General features: G+C 46.4%; 1 protein-coding gene and 1 long non-coding RNA gene across 3 annotated transcripts in view; both read right to left on the bottom strand.

Annotated features, from left to right (window-relative positions):
* The window catches only part of SEC14L1 (SEC14 like lipid binding 1), a 39,234-nt gene extending 32,395 nt beyond the window's left edge, over window positions 1-6,839 (bottom strand). Inside the window, exons 1-2 of the mRNA XM_042032662.1 lie at window positions 6,743-6,839; window positions 4,931-5,022 (exon numbers count right to left, since the gene is read on the bottom strand). Of these exons, the coding sequence (XP_041888596.1) occupies window positions 4,931-4,993 (63 nt within the window). The 5' untranslated portion in view covers window positions 4,994-5,022; window positions 6,743-6,839. The remainder of the gene's footprint in view (window positions 1-4,930; window positions 5,023-6,742) is intronic.
* A 2,774-nt stretch (window positions 6,840-9,613) lies between these two features.
* On the bottom strand, window positions 9,614-14,995 carry LOC121666565. 2 transcript variants are annotated; one of them, XR_006016691.1, is made up of 3 exons: window positions 12,759-14,995; window positions 12,493-12,673; window positions 9,614-10,219 (listed from the first exon to the last, which is right to left on the bottom strand). It is a non-coding gene; the product is annotated as an uncharacterized LOC121666565 (long non-coding RNA). The 2 variants fall into 2 exon arrangements; XR_006016693.1 differs by lacking the exon at window positions 9,614-10,219 and adding an exon at window positions 10,243-12,293.
* Between the last annotated feature and the right edge of the window lie 1,299 nt (window positions 14,996-16,294).

The following is a 16,294-nucleotide window of genomic DNA, read 5'->3' as shown; positions in this document are numbered from 1 at the left end:
AATTCCACACAAGGCTCTGCTCCACCACAGCTTCACCAACACATTTCCAACAGCAAATAAGGCTGAGTTTTCAACAAAGACAAGAAGCAAAGCAGATGAGACTCTGGGAGTTCTACAACAAAAGGGAAAACAGCTCAGCGGTTTTGGGAGCAGACACTCAGTTTATTCCCTTCTCCAGGATTTAAGTATCCAAGACAAATTCTCAGGAAAGTGCACTGCATCGGGGGAATAAAGTACTTCTCCATATATTTAATGCCTGCTTTGTGCTTTCAAAAGCACTTGCAGAAGAGCTTCCTTTTTCTCACCAGCCTCTCAGCTCCTCTTCACATGACGTGTGAAATGCATTTTTTCCAGGAAAAAACAAAAAAAAGAGACTAGAAGGAATAAAAAAATGGCAAGGATTTATGAGCAGGTATGGCATTTAGCTTGATACAGTTTGAATTTTTTTAAATGGCTTTTTAAAGTAATAACTTTTATAATGAAATAACAATGTACTGCCTGATCAGGAAGGCCATTACAATCTAGATCAAGGGATTATACTTTGATTTGTCAATCGGAAAAAACAGATAAATTTTTTTCTAATCTACTCTATCACTGAAGTGTGCTTATCCCATTTACAGTCTTATTACTTACCTGTAATTTAGGAATACTTTAATTCATGAGATATACCTTAAGAACTATTTTTTAGATCTATAAAGCCAAAGAGAGTCAGCCTGTTGTCCAAAAGCAGCAAATTTGAACCACAAAAATCATAATATAATCAAAGGCATTATACATTATACTTATTAGGAGAGATTCATGCTTGAGATACTTCAGGTATTCCATCAGAACAATAGGAAAATGTGAGATCGATTTTTTAAAATTCACATTATTTCTGAAACTAATTTGTGACTGTAAATAGGATATTTTCTAAATGGGCTGAAGACCAATACATTTTCCACAGAGCTTTCAGAAACTTAAAAGAAAAAGGAAAAATCCCGCTGGTCAATGGTTCAATCCAATGTGTGCTTTTTCAAAAATCTTATTTATCTTCCATTTACATAAATTCCACCCTTGGAATGCCATTGCAAGTGATTATTCATTATTTAAATTTACTTTGGAAATTAAACTCAAGGGGAATTATCTAAAGTATGTCAGACTGAAAATGAGCTGCAAATCTCCAAAGTTAATTTTAGCCTCATGTGTGTTAAGGAAGATTCAAGTTCTTAACTGCCTTTTAATATTAAGAACTACTTATTCAGCAAAGTCCCTGTATTACTTTAAATGTAAACCTCTTTAAGCCAATATAAAAAATTTGAAACTGTAATCTTTCAGAAGTTTTACAAAAGCAGCTTCTCAGTTTTTCTCCAGTATATTTAACCTTGGTAACTTGACAAGTGAGTCTAAGTAAACAGCCATTTTTCCACATTTCAGCTGCTTCCAGCATTACGTAAACTCTGAACAGGAGGAGAAGCGAGATTCTATTCAGTCTACTGAACAGCTGTGCAAGCTGCTGCCCTGGGTGCTTTTTAAAATACATATCCACTGACATACAGAGATTCCAAGAAGTTCATTATGACAGATATTCCACAGAGCGGCCAAAAATCATCATGTCAGCTTCGGAAACTATTTGGTGAAATCATCTTGCCTGTGTTAGGTGTGTCAGACTAAAGTGTGGCAATTTACAGCCTATGATTCTAGAATCTTTTCAAGTTCAGGAAGTAGTTTCATGAAAAGATTTGCATCTTAAACATTATCTGGAACCACACAATTTGCCAGTAGAAAGAAATCTTCAAGGGAAGTAGCTTATATTAGATTTTACATAGCTGGACTTTATTGATGAGGGAATGTAGGAAGTTGGAAGTGATGGATGTCCCGACTCTCTCCCAGCCTCAGCACCCCACCAACTCCCAGTTGGGAGATAAGAGGTCATGCCTTAAGGATAGTGTCATAGAGATACATTAGGGTTCAACAGATGAGTTTTAGATTTCAGTGGAGGATGCATAACAGAGAAACTAATTTTCAACACCAATTCAACTTAGGAAAAGAATTTTGACTCTTGTCTATTTTAGAAGTCTTTATATCGTAATTGCCTGCAAAACACTTTTGTCTTGTCAATCTTGGCTTAGATCAAAGTGGAATTAAATTCCGTTTTTTGTCTTAATATAGAGCTGCAGTCACCCTTCCCAGAGAACAAAGTTCCCTGGGAACACAGTAGAGCTGCATGAATGGAATGCTGATTGTGCTCCATTCTCCCTCAAGTACCTCTTGGAAACCCAGGAAGGGGAAAGTGGGCAAATCGGAAGTTTGCACTGTAAATGACCCACTCTGCAAGTGGCATTCACTCAGTGGCTTCTAGAAAAGAATAATTAATGCTGATTTCTGTATCTGAAGGCTAAATATTAGTTTGACTTAATGAGTTCCAATTTGCAATTGCCACAAGTGTCATCCAGGGAATCTTCCCAGTGCACACAGGCTTCACTGACACTGGTGAGCTTCGTTACTACTCTACAGAAAGAATTACCTCTGGAGTTCCAGAGAACGCCCAAGGAAGGGAGGACAATTGGCCAAACAAAATTTTTAAAAGTACTCAGCACCTGAAGACAAAGATGAGATCCCACCCAAGACCCAGGCTAGAGACAGGGATTTTTGTTACACAACTCAGCACACAGAACCCTGCTGCCACACTGACCAAAGTGTTCTCAAGAGATTTTTTTACTGACAGATGAGTATCTCTGGGGTGTGGGTTTAAACCTCTGTTTGAAGACACATTCTCTCAAGGGCTGCATGCAAATATAAAGAGAGGGACAAAGGAAAATCAAACACATCAGTCTTTTCTTGGGTGCTTTAAATTCAAGCTTGGTGTATGCCGGGCTGTTCCTCATTTCAGAAGAGCTGCTGGCACTGCTAAAATAACATTACAGCACTTTTTTTGTTGAGAATGTGCAACGTAGTGCTTCCACTTTAGTGAGCACAAAATTTGACACAAGTATTCCTTCCAGAAATACTTCATCAACTTATGCAATCGCTATTCAACCAAGGGGAAACAGTAACAAAGCAGTACCAAAAAGCATCAAGCCAGCATATACTGTTTCTATTCCTTACAGAATTTGGCTCATGGAGGCACTCCTCTACACACCTCAGAAAATGCAGGGACAGTTTTGATGGATCACCAGCAGGAATTTAACAAGTTTTAAAAATCAGTAACAGCAGCGAAATGGCAGGGGGAAGATGTTCATCCAGTGCTCACATTCTGAACAAGTACAAGTGATAACCCACTGTTCTGACACACACTAAATAAATCAGATGTATTATTGCTCAGCTAAACTTCCAGTCTCAGAAAGGATCCTGTCTGGCTGTTTCTTTTTATGAGCATTCTTCTCCTCTTAGTTCACTTTTAATTTTTAACTTTTATTTTATCCTAGGTGCATACCTAGGATAGCCTCTTGCCTTCAAAAGAAAAGCTTTAATGTAAGGGAAGGTTTTATATTTGTTAAATATTCTTCTTCAGATATTATCCCCAAGACACAGAACCGTTTGAGAACTCTGTTAAATACTAATAGTCAGAAGTGTTTCTAATTACACCCAGCAAAGCATTGTGGACAATCCTGACATCAGCATTTTGACTCAAAATATCCTTGAAGAAATAACCCAAAGGAAGAATTTTTGCCTTCAATTCAGCAGCAAGGGAAAGACTCATCAGTGTAGCAAACAGCAAGGGAATTTCATTTAAGAACCTAATTTTGGCTGATTGATCTAAGAGCCAGTACAACTTCACTGAAGGCTAAAGTTACAGACACCATCAAATTTCACTGAGAGACCACCTGAAGCTCAGCTGTCAGAGTTACTGAAGTCATAAAAGACCTGACACATATCATAGTTGGATTCTTCACTGCTCAGCAAAATAACCACTCTCTCTGCCTTGAAGTGTTTGCAAGAGCAAGACCTACACGTGTAACAGCGGAGGCAGCCTTAGGAACAAGATAAAAAGAAATGCCAGTATTCCCTGTAGGGTGATCTAATCCTTTTTTGCCCTGTGACTGCAAAGGAACACTTCTGTAAGGAACTCTGCACTCCAAACCATGTGATCTATCTAAATATTTACACTGTGAGCACTATTAAAACTCTCCTCTGAAGCCATTAAACATAGTATTTTCAGCAAGCGAAATTAAACAATTATTTTTTCGATTACAGTTCACTTTTAACTGGTTTTATCACGGAAAAGCTCCCTAATTGCTCTTTGTAACTCACAAGAGCCCCACAGCTGTGGTTTCAACTGAATATACTTTAAAATGTCAAATACCTACTTCCACTCCGTTTTTGAAAAGGAAAAAAAAAAGGGAGGGAGAGAAGGAGGGAGAGGAAAAAAAAGGGAACCTAATTAGATTTCTTTCTTTTCTTTACTATTTGTAACACTATCACACAAATTAGCAGCATGCACCCAAAAGGCTTTTTGTTTATCTCTCTGGCCTCCCTACCAAGCTTTTTTTTCCCTTCCCTCAAAATGTTACCAGAGTCCTTTCTCCCTTTTCATTCAGGCATATCCTTGCTTTCATGGCCTTCTCTGTGCTCTCTAATCCTGTACACTCTACACCGATGAAGACAAAACCATAACAATGTTTTAATCAGCGTACATGACATTTCCTCCCATTCTAGAAGCGTCTGCCCCCAGTAATCAACTTCCAGTACACTTCAATCCTACTTTTGCTCTAACTTTCAAATACATCTGGAAACTGTATCTAAGCTTTGACAGAAAAGGAGAGCACGTTATGTTAAGAAAATACTCTCAAAAAGAAACGCTGAAAGAAAAGAAACACTGAAACACATAGCTCTCATGTTTTGCATACTGTTTTCAGCTTTGTGTGTTCTACAGTATCTATCAAAGCCCAGCAAGTACTCAGCAACACAAGGAACCAGCAAGAAGAAAATTACAGCAAAAATTAATACTTACAGCCATAATTAACTCAAAAGGGTGTTTATACACCCGTACGGGGGACTGGTACTTCTGCACCATGGCTGCAGTTTAGTGAGATCAACTCAAACCTGAAAAAGAAATTTTTAAAACCATCTGTCAGACGTAGGAAGCCATTTTCAATTTTCTCTTGCAATTAGTCTGTGCGTGGTACCATGCCAGCAATTCCACAGGAAATCCTTCACAATTCCCTGACAATCTTTTTTAAGACTCAACAGGGCCCTGAAAAGCTATATATATATTTCTGTCAGAAATGACTTATCATTTCTCCCAAAGACAACATAAAATTAGCACATTTTTAGTAACAAATCTTCAACATATTTTATGACTCTTTGTCAGGGTGGTGAGACTTCCTGTGCTGCTGCTGAGAACCAAACACTGACACATCCCAGCGACAGGCAGAGAAGCATTTCCCAGTACCCCAGCACAGTATGTGGGCTGCCCTGCTCAGAACAGGGACTGGGGGAAAAAAAAAAACAAAAAAAACAAAAGCAAAACAAGAAAGAAATACAGAAAGCACAAAAAGAGGTTAAAAAAAAAAAGTGTTAAAAATGCTTGTTTTCAGAAAGAAGAAAAAAAAACCGGATTATTAAAGCACACTGATGATCAAGGGCATTCCTTGATCATCTTCAAAAAAACTGAAACTTGTGAGAGAGAAATTTATGAGATAGCCGGCAAAAAAAACTTCGAGAAAAAATCCACTATGCGACCAGAAAAAATTCACTGGCAACACGGAGAGGAATTACTCCAAAAGCTTCGTGCCTGCTCTACCCGGCAAAGTGCTTGACCCGAACTCTCTCGACTGCAATTACGTTTACTGAAAAATTCTGGCAGTAGCACTCGCAGATGAGTCGCGGGCTGCGAGTCACCCTCATTTTAGCGAGAAATGGGTTCGCTACAGCAAGTTCGCTTCACTTTTCTGTCCGTAAGGCGCTCCCACGTCCCCGCAGCGCTGCGGGAGCGCTCCCGGCCCCGGGGCTGGGGCAGCGGGGCTCGGCGGCTCCCCGGCCGGAGCCAACAACAACCCCCCGAGCCACAGGAAAGTTCCCCGGCATCCCAGCCCCGAGAAGAATTTACCCATGATTACCCCGCATTTTTTTAAAAAAAACCCAAAACACCTGAATCAGCACAAACAGCCGCAAACGCTCTCTAATCCCCGGACAAAAAGAGTTACACAACAAAGAAACTCCGCGTTCCTCCCGCCGCGCCGGAACCGGACAGCCCGGGAAGGGACGGGATGGGGGGGACACCTGTGTCAGCCCTGAGGTCTCCCGGAGGGATCCGGGACAGCCCACGGCGGGACGGGACACCTGTGACAGCCCCGCAGCCACCGGGACAATCCCGGGCGGGGAAGGGACACCTGTGACAGCTCCGCGCTGCTCCGGAGGGATCCGGGACACCCCGGGAGCGGACGGGATGGAGGGACACCGGTGACAGCCCCGCACTGCCCCAGTGGGTTCCGGGACACTCCGGGAGGGGACGGGACACCCGTGCCAGCCCCGCGCTGCCTGGAGGGACCCGGCCAGAGCCGCCTGCCCGGGGCGCCCGTGACCAGCCCGAGGACCGCGACCCCCGCCCCACCATCACCAGTACCACCACCATCATTACTACGGCCACCCCCCGTCCATCACGGGCAGCACCGACCGTTCCTCGGGGCTCCCCGCGGCCAGCGCTGAGAGGAGCCGGCGGGGAGAGAGCGGACAATGGGGAAAGTTGCCGCGGGGCACGGCGGCGGGGCTGGGGGACGCGGGGCGCGGGCAGGGGCCCCGGGAGGCTCCGCGCCGTCCTTACCGCTCCGAGCCGGCCGCGCTCTCCCCTCATGCCGCCGGGGCAGCGCCGTCCTGCGCGGGAGGAGCGCGCCGCCGCCGCCGCCGCCCGTCGTTCGCGGTGCCGGGCGGGGGCGGGCCCGGCGCCTGCGCGGTGCTGAGGGGGCGGGGCCGGGCCGGGCGCATGCGCGGTGGGCGGCGCGGGGCGCGCGGCGGGCGTGAGGGGAGAGTGGGTTGTGGGGTGGTGGAGTTGTCTGCGTGGGAAAGAATCGTAAAGGTCATCCAGCTTCACCCCCTGCCGCGGGCGGGGACAGCTTGCAACAGAGCAGATTGCTTCGAGCACTGTCCAGCTTGGCCTTGAACGCTTGCAGAGATGGGGCAGCCGCAGCTGCTCTGTTCCACTACCTCACCACCCTCACAAGGAAGGATTTCTTCCAAATCTGTAATCGCAGAATCACAGGATCGGTTAGGTTGGAGAAGACCTTTGAGATCACCAAGTCCAATTTACGAACTAACACCACCTTGCCAATTAGACCATGGCACTAAGTGCCGCATCCAGTCTTTTCTTAAACACCTCCAGGAATGATGACTAAACTAATCTAAGCCTACTCTCTGTCAGTGTGAAGCCGTTCCCCCTTGTCCTGCCACTACATGCCCTGGTAAATACCCTCCCCTCATCTTTCTTGTAGGCTCCCTTCATGAACAGCATGAAGCTGAGTCAGGGGAGGTTTAGGTTGGATATGAGGAAAAAGTTTTTCATCCAGAGGGTGGTTGAGCACTGGAACAGGCTCCTGAGGGAGGTGGTGACAGTGCCAAGCCTGTTGGAGTTCGAGGAGTGTTTGGACAATGCTCTCAGGCACATGGTGGGATCCTTGGGGTGTCCTGTGCGGGGCCAGGACTTGGACTCGATGATCCTGGTGCGTCCCTTCCAACTCAGCACACTCTGTGATTCTGTGATTCTGTACTGGAAGGCTGCAATTAGGTCACCCCGAAGTCTTCTCCAGCCTGAACAATTCCAATTCTCTCAGCCTTTCCTCATATCAGAACTGCTCTAACCCTCCAATCATCTTGGTGCCTCCTCTGGACTCACTCCAACATGTCCATGTCCTGTGCAGGAGCCTCAGAGCTGGATACGGTGTTCCAGGTGGGGTCTCACCTGAGCGGGGCAGAGAGGCAGAGTCCCTGTCAAACACAGCCATGTACACACACCCACCCATGTGCACACACCGAGTTATGGACACACACAGTCATGTACACACACACACCCATGTGCACACAGTCATGTACACACACAGAACCATGTGCACACACTGAGTTACAGACACACACAGTCATGTACACACACACAGCCATGTGCACACACACAGCCATGAACACACACAGAACCATGTGCAAACACTGAGTTATGTACACACACAGAGCCGTGTGCACACACAGAGCCATGCACACACACAGCCATGTACACACACACAGACGTGCACACACCGAGTTATGGACACACACACAGCCATGTACACACACAGCCATGTACACACACACAGCCATGTGCACACACCGAGTTATGGACACACACAGCCATGTACACACACACAGCCATGTACACACACACAGCCATGTACACACACACAGCCGTGCACACACCGAGTTACGTACGCACCCCCCAGGGGCAGGAGGACACGGACAGCGGGACATGGCACCTTCTGCAGGTAGCTCCCCTCAGCCTCCTGAGCATCCTGTGGTCCCACACCCCCCATGGCTCCCTCGGCACGGGGCTCTGGGGGGCTCTGGGTGGGTTTCAGGCACCATCAGGGGGGAGGTCAGCTCAGGGCAATGGAACAGCCCGGAGTCAGCACAGCCGTGCCAGAGTCACTCAGTGCTCCAGGGCCGTGGTGCTGTGGGAGCACAGGGACCTGCCTCTGTCACCGCAGGAGCATCTTTCTGCCTCTCCTCTGTGTCCATAAGCAGCCAGCACTTACCCAGCCCAGGGTATTGCAGTTTGGGATGCCTCAAAGAGCTCTGTCTCACACCATGCATGGTTTACTGTGATGTACTAAAAGCAAGAAATAAATACAATGGTGTTTTTTACAGTATCAGAGTATCACAAACTGTGTTAAAATAAGGACTTAAAGTTAGGAGCTCATGACTCTGCTCCCTTCAACAGCACTATTGAGACATTTTGTTTACCCACGATATCTTTTATTAATGGCTCGCTCCCTCAGAATATAAATCTACTAAAATTCAGAGTCATATCCTGACATTTTGATGCAATTCTTTCTCCGGGAAAGCTGAATTTGTGGTTACCACTAATGAGGGATTATGCTACCATTCTTTCTTACACAAACCTTGTATCTTTTGAAGGTAATCAAGCATAGCCTGTTGTCTGATCTGAACTAGTCCTTACAAGAAGTTGTTTAATGTGTTGAGAAATTGTTCCTCTGAATCTCATTTCTGTTGTGGCACTTGGCCAGTTGCCTTCATGTAGCTGAAGTTAACTAGCTAACTGTAATTAGATTTAGTTATCTGATTGATATTCCATGCCATTATGCCTGCAACATCCTTTTCCTGCTCTGAAAGCCTGAGATATAATCCTACAAGCATAGCACAGGGAGGAATTTATGCCCACTCAGATTCCTCTTTGTTCATAACATTTCCCTCTTTAGATTCTGGGAAATGTTTTAATTCTCTCTGACCACCACTATTCTACCTAACCAAATGGCCAGGAAATCAGAAATGCTTTATTTGGACTTTTAAAGTTATTTGGAATTTATTGATAGAGTGAATATCCATAATTTAATATCTAAATCAATTGTAGTCTCAGCTGTTTTCTGCAGAAACAACAATCTTAGCAAGATAGACAAAGAAGAGGAAAGCAATACGGTTTTAAATTTTTCTAGTGTTTATTTTCCTGTTACATCTTCTCTTATGGAAGCTCCAGACATGCATCGTTAGGAGGAATATAAAGGAATAAATGTGTGGGTGCAATGTTTCAGGAAAGCTGTGAGGCATGCTAGAGACTGAAGCCCAGAGGACACAGCCTGAAAGTGCAAACCGTTCCATATTTTCAGAAAATTAGGAATGCAGCCTGCTAGATATGAAGGGAAGTTTGGCCTTAGGGAGGTTATGGAAGGTCGGTGACTTCCCTCCATCTGAGCACTTTCCCTGGATTGCATTCCTTCACGTTATGAGCTTTGGTTACACAACTCGAGGCAATTGTTATCTTGATTCGGGCAATATTGCCATGGAAATTAATGAGAACTATTGGTAGTCAATCCTTTACTATTAATAATAACTAACTGAAAGTGCAGTTGCTTGGGAGCCGTGCAGGGCTGATGCATATGAGAAAAGATTCAAAACACCCCTCAGCCGTGCTGGAATGCAGCTCAAGCTCCTGGAATTTCAGCAGGCAGGAACTTGCTCTGGCTTCTTTTGTTTGCATCCCAGGCAGTGAAGAAAAGTGAAGTGATTCTGCCTTCTTACTGTCCAGCAAGTCTCATCTTCAGAGCTGTTGTACCAAAGAGAGGAGTTTGTCAGCAGTTTGTAACAAGAGAGAACATGGTCACTCGAAGTCTTGCTGCTAAGCCATACATTTATTAAAATATGTGGAAAAGGAATGAGAGTTTGAGTTCAGACACACTGAAGTGCTTCAAGAGCTGTTCCCTAACAAATCAGTCCCGTCTGCAACAGTGGAATTTTTTGTGTACTACTGGCTGCATTGAAATAAATACCTGCTTCCTAAACCTTTAAAAGCATGGAAATGGTCCCAAATGATAACACTGCCAGCATGATGGAAATAATAATAAGCATGATGAGTGACAAACAGTTAATGGAACAGAGTTGTGCCCTGGGGACACTGATTCTGGTTTACAGAGGGTTTTTATTTAATCCATCACAGGTATTTCACCAGGTGTCACCGTTTTTCCTTTCCCTTGTCAGTTTAGGGAGAGACAAAGTGGTAAAGCTGGATATGAGGATGTGTGAACTCCTTCACCCCTCTTCTCTTAAAAGTAACTGTGACCCCCAAGTTCAGCCCTCCAGACACAGACCTGAATGTGCCCATCCATTACAGCTGTACATATTTTTGTAAGCTCCCTGGATAGCCCATACTGGGTAAACAGTGAACAGGAGGAAACATTTCTCCATGTATCTCTGGAGATCTTAAAGCCCTTCATAATGGCAGGGAAGACACTAATAATCCCAATATGCAGGTATAAATACTGAGGTTCACAAAATGCCACAGGAAAAGTCACACAGTAAGTCAGCATGAGAAAGGAGACCAGAGCTCCTCACTTCCTGGGTGGTTCCCTTATTCCCAGGCACTCCCGACTTTTAGCTCTGCAGTAATTTTCCACTATTCACAAGATTGGGATAAGGGTAAAATATCTCCAGACTGGTCTGTGTTCAGAGAGGGAATGTTAATGTACGATATCTAGAAGGTGTTAAACTCTGTGATGAGATTTTTATTCAGGATTAAACCAGCCTTAGCTTACTGTAGTTTATTGTACCATAAGTGAGGGTGTATTAACTTTATACCGCTATTTGATTTATCTGAACTTTCCTGTAGAAAAGCCATAAATGACCTTGTAGACTGGAGCCCTTTATGTCTTGATGCCACAAACAGGCAGAAACATGTTTTTTCCTGTCTTCTCAAGTGACTGGTAGGAAAATTGAATTGTAGGCTGGGAGCTGGCCAGGGACACCAGCTGCCAGCGCTCGGAGTCCAGCAGCTGACATCAGAGCACCAGCGCCATTGACAGCAAAGGTTACACAGACAAACATTAGCAAATAGGACTGAGTCCTGATTCATAAAATAGATGAGTGGAGATGAGCGTGTGGCACACATCCCAGCCCTTATTCCCATGCTCTCCCTGCAAAGCCTGTATCCATCCAAGGCTCCCTGCCTCGAGTTCCGTGTCGCTGCTCAGGAGCCGTGCGATGCTAAAACAGAAGTGAGCAGGTGGTGCAGGGGGGGCTGCTCGTACAGAGATAATTGAATGTGAGGAGCTGGTGGAGTGGATATTCTGGATGAAGCATCAGATCCAACATTTATTCCAATACCTGTGTTGGATGTTTGTAACACCTAGCAGCCTGATAGCACTGTTTTTTGGGGGGACTGTGAGGAGCAGGGGACCCCCTCTGGGGCTCCCACCAGGTTATTTTATCCCCCAGACATCAGGAGATGGCACAGGCTAAAGAGAACTCACCCCCATGAGCTTTCTTCCAGTAAAGGAAATAAAGGTCAAGGGAATAAAGGGAAAAAGACTTGGATAATAGCAGATTTGCTGAGGTGTTTCATTGTTGCTGAAGATGTCAAGCTCATGACACAAGGAGCTGGAGTTGTGAGCGAGGAAGGGTTCGCTGGGCTGTTGGGAACGCCCAACTTTTCTACTTGCCTTTGGAAACAGCCCTTGTGTGCATGTGCCACTGCCTGGGAGCTGCCTGGTACCTGCCTCACAGGGAGCAGCCTGTTTCCAGTTGTCTCTTTAAATGACTTAAAGAACTGCCAGGATCTGATCACTCAATCCTTAGAAAAATAGGAGTCCCAGCCAAAGGCTCAGCAGAAACAATGAGTAAATTTCCTATAAAAATAAAAACAAAGGCTGTTTACCATCCCTCCTTTTAATGAGCCTGACAGTATAAATACTCTCAGCTGCTTCCACAAGCACTGAATCAAGCTGCTGGGTCACTCACTGGGTAGAGACTTTGTCCCTATTTGCCTCTAACACGTTGATAATTATTATTTTTTTTAATACGAGAGGAGTAAAAAGAAACACTTACTATTGAAAGTATTGGACAAATCCATCTCCTTTTAAAGGACACACTGACTCCACTAGAGCTGGGTCTGCACCCTTGGGCAAACACAGCACGTCTCAGTGGAGCTCTGTCAGGACAAGTTGCCTTTGTGGCTGCTGCTCTGCCAGCATCACAGTGCCTGTGTCTGTACAGCTTATTCCTGTGCCTGGAGGAAAATGAGGCATTATGAGGCACTTGCACACCAAAATAACTACCAGTATTGCTATTTCAGGGTTTATTTTTTAACTCACAGTCTGTGGATCAGGCCTGTGCTGGCAGCCTTCATCCACGCGTGTCTCAGAACTTGAGAAATGCAAGTTTCATGACGCTGTTTGCGGACCCCAGAAATGCCGCTTATCGTCTCCGATCAGCATCATTCTTTACATGAATTCCGGTTCTGTATCCAAGGCAATCTCATTATTTGCTATACACGCTCGATCTGCTGGCTAATTTCTTTCTCCTTCTCACGGGGGAGGAACCTTCCTGTGTTCCACAGCCATGCCTGTATTTAGGAGATTAAAGAAAGCAGGCAAGACGCATGAAAAATGTCACCCTGTCGCCGCGGCGGCAGCCTGAATGGGAACACAATTCCGAGACAGATGTTCCTTCCAATTGAATTGTCTGTGTCAGTGATTGCAGAGTTCAGTGCTCCGGAGAGGTGTGAGGCAGAGGGCACGGCTGAGCAGAGGGCTGGCTGCAGCCGGGGAGCTGGCACAGTGCAAGCAGCAGCTCTGCTGACTCTGACACGGATGCAGCATTAATCTGTCTCGACCTCGAGCACTGCTGGCTGTCAGTCCTGGAATTAATTTGGCTAATGTAGCACGTGATGGAAAGCCACGTTTGCAATCTCTTTGCCAGGCAAGACTGGATGGATTGATAGCATCCTCTGTCCCTGGATGAGTGAACTGGTAGCAGAGCTCCACTGAAGGGACACCCTCTGAGAGTGTGGCTCCATCGCCCAAGGGATGAGAGAGATGTTTAACACCTCCTGGCTCTGGGGGTTGTCAGGGGGAGCGTGAGCAGACAAGGAAGAGGTGGAATTGCCATAGGGGTGTCTCTGCAACCCCTGTGCAAGTGGAATGTGTCAAGTTTTTTCTGAGGGCAGGTTCCAATATCAGTCTCCAAGTAACTTGTTTTGACAAAGGGGATGGTCTCCAGCAAAAGAAGCCTACTTGCAGTCATGGTCTCAAGCTGGTGGCTACAGACTAATGTGTGACCACCAAGTATTCAAATTAACTAATGAACTAATGTGACTTCTGGTCACAACCAGGCTGAGTCTGAATTAAACAAGAGCCCAGTGATGGAAAGGACTGACATGCCATGGGCAACTCCCTGGACAGAGACTGGAAATGAGCCCAGTGCTTTCTTTGTTCCCCATCCCCAACACCACCCATGCACCTGGGCACTCATGGGCCTTCACTGCCCACTTCTGTGGGGAGCAAGAAAAGAGAGTGGTCTTGAGCACGCAGGAGGAGGCAAGAGGCAGGTGAATATGGCAGTGGTGGGAGTTGAGGCAGAACCAGCCCAGCAGAGTCTCCAGAGAAGCAGAGGACAAATCTGCCCAGCAGTTCACCCAGAGACGACATCCAGCTTGGAGAGCAGATGAGGGTGCACAACAGACAGGATGACATGGAAGGGAGACCATCACCTATCCACCAGAGCCCCAGCTAAATTAATTTGGTATCACAGTCAGCAGGAAAAGACTTTTGGAGGGAGGCTGAGCACCCCTTTACCACCAACCACTCTGTGTGATGCACTGGGTGAGCAGCTGTGTGCCTCCTCTCCCCACCACTGCACTGACACACTCAGGAACGCAGAGAGAACTGGAGCTGATTGCAATAAACCCATTAGCACATGGATGTGAGCCACAACACAGCACTGTGCAAACTAACCCAGAAGGAGGTTTGTAGTGTAGGCAAGCTAATTGCCAAAAATAACCCCCAACCCACCCTGGCTGCTGCGCTGTGCCATGGGAACAATATTGTGCATGTGATCACATTCAGCAGGACACAAGCAGCCTAAGGGTCTTTTTACATTTGGCTTGAAAAGGCTAAAAATAGACCCCAAACCACATTCCTTTTTTGCATTGCCATCTCCTCTGCTCTTCCTATTCACTGGCACTTTTACATGCAAAGCAGGATTTGGGATCCAAGGCCCCGTAATTAGACTCCAGCCTGGCAGCTGCAAGTGGAACAGCTGGAGGTGTTATTTTTACGGGTTATTAATTGACTCCATGAAAGCCCAGCAAACAGAGAGCCAGCGAATTGCAGTCCACAGCCGCATGACAAGGTCTTAGTGACAGGAAAAGATAAAATAAAAAAGAGAACACAGAATCCTAAAGCCGATTAGTTATAGCAATTTCTCCAAAGCTAAATATAGGGGAAAAAATCCTCTGCCATCTTCAGCTCCGTTGGCGGAGATGAGAAAGCACAAGGAAGGAGATAGACAGAAGTTTCATTTTTCACTTAAGCCCCCATGGGTTGCAGAGAGAAACTGCTGCTTTGGTGACACTCCCAACTCTTAAATCCAACTGTCCCTGGCAGCTCCACCCTGACCAGCCCTTTGCTCAGCATTCACAAGTGCAGCTGCACTTGCTTCAACCTCACTGCACTGGGCAGGGAACCGAGGCAGGGAAGCTCCCAGTGCCATCCCAGTGCCCAGTCATAGCCAGGCTGGCACAGTCCCAGTGCCTCTCTGCCAGGCATGGATGGGTGAGCTTGCAGAGCCCCCCCCTCAAAGGGGCTGAACCACCCACCCTGCCCCAAAACAAAGCAGGACAGAGCCAGGAGACTTCTTGCCTCCAACTCTCCTTCCTCCCTGCCTTTCCTGCAGCTGGGGACAGATGAGGCTTGGGGACATCTGAAGCCACCTGGGGCCACAAGAGAAACCCCTCATCAAGAGCCAGAATAAGGAAAGGCTGTGGGTGCTGACAGCAGGAGGGGATGGGACGTGGGTCATCACCTCTGCAAAACCTACTGTACATCGAAGACTCAGGGAAATAAATAAACAGGCAACTCCAGCAGGGATGCTGAGAACCTGGGAAACTGGCAGAGCATTTCAGATTTATGGGAAATTAGTTTGGCCAGCAAGGCCCTGCCTCTAGGACAGCCCATATTGCTGGCCCAAGCTGTGGGGTCTTTGTCAGACTTCAGGTTTAACTTCCAAAAATAAGTCATGGTTGTACAGCAGAGTTGAAGCAGCGCCTCTCCCAGAGCAGAGGACAGCCAGGATCCCGGCACTCAGCATCCCCTGTGCTGGCAGCCAAAGGGGAAGGGAAGGCAGTGGAAAGGCTGCTGCTGTTTGGATGCCACAACTCAGCCCAAGAAAGCCCCCTCCTCATCAGGAGGCAGGACAGTCCCATGTTCCACAGCTCCAAGACAGGGATTTCTTCCCACTTTCATCACCCACACAGCAAGGGGAGCACCAAACCCCCCTTCCAGATGTCTCTTCACAATGTTCACTCATAGAGAGTGGTTAGAAGAGTGGGATATTTCTCTCCAACCTCCATCCTTGACACTAAACACCTCTCTGGGTGGGTTTGGGGTATTTCCAGTCCCTCCCATATTCCCAGCTGCACAGGCTCTGTGTCTGGAGAGAGATGAGGGAAACCCATGTTTTGTAATCTCACCCTTTGGAGACCATTTCTATGATTACTAATCCCCTTAGACATCCCTTCAACATGAGCATGCCCTCCTGGCCCAAACCCACCCCTGGGCTTGCTGCCAGGGCTGTTCTCCATGCCAGCCTGGCAGTGCTGGGACTGTCCTCGGGCAGGAAAGCTCCTCTT

This window comes from Corvus kubaryi, unplaced genomic scaffold (genome assembly GCF_017639235.1).
Source record: "Corvus kubaryi isolate FWS band 111438036 unplaced genomic scaffold, C.kubaryi_AGA036_p1.0 37353, whole genome shotgun sequence".
Lineage (NCBI taxonomy): Eukaryota > Metazoa > Chordata > Aves > Passeriformes > Corvidae > Corvus > Corvus kubaryi.
Note: the sequence above shows the minus strand (reverse complement) of the source record. Positions and strands in the feature narration are given on the sequence as shown.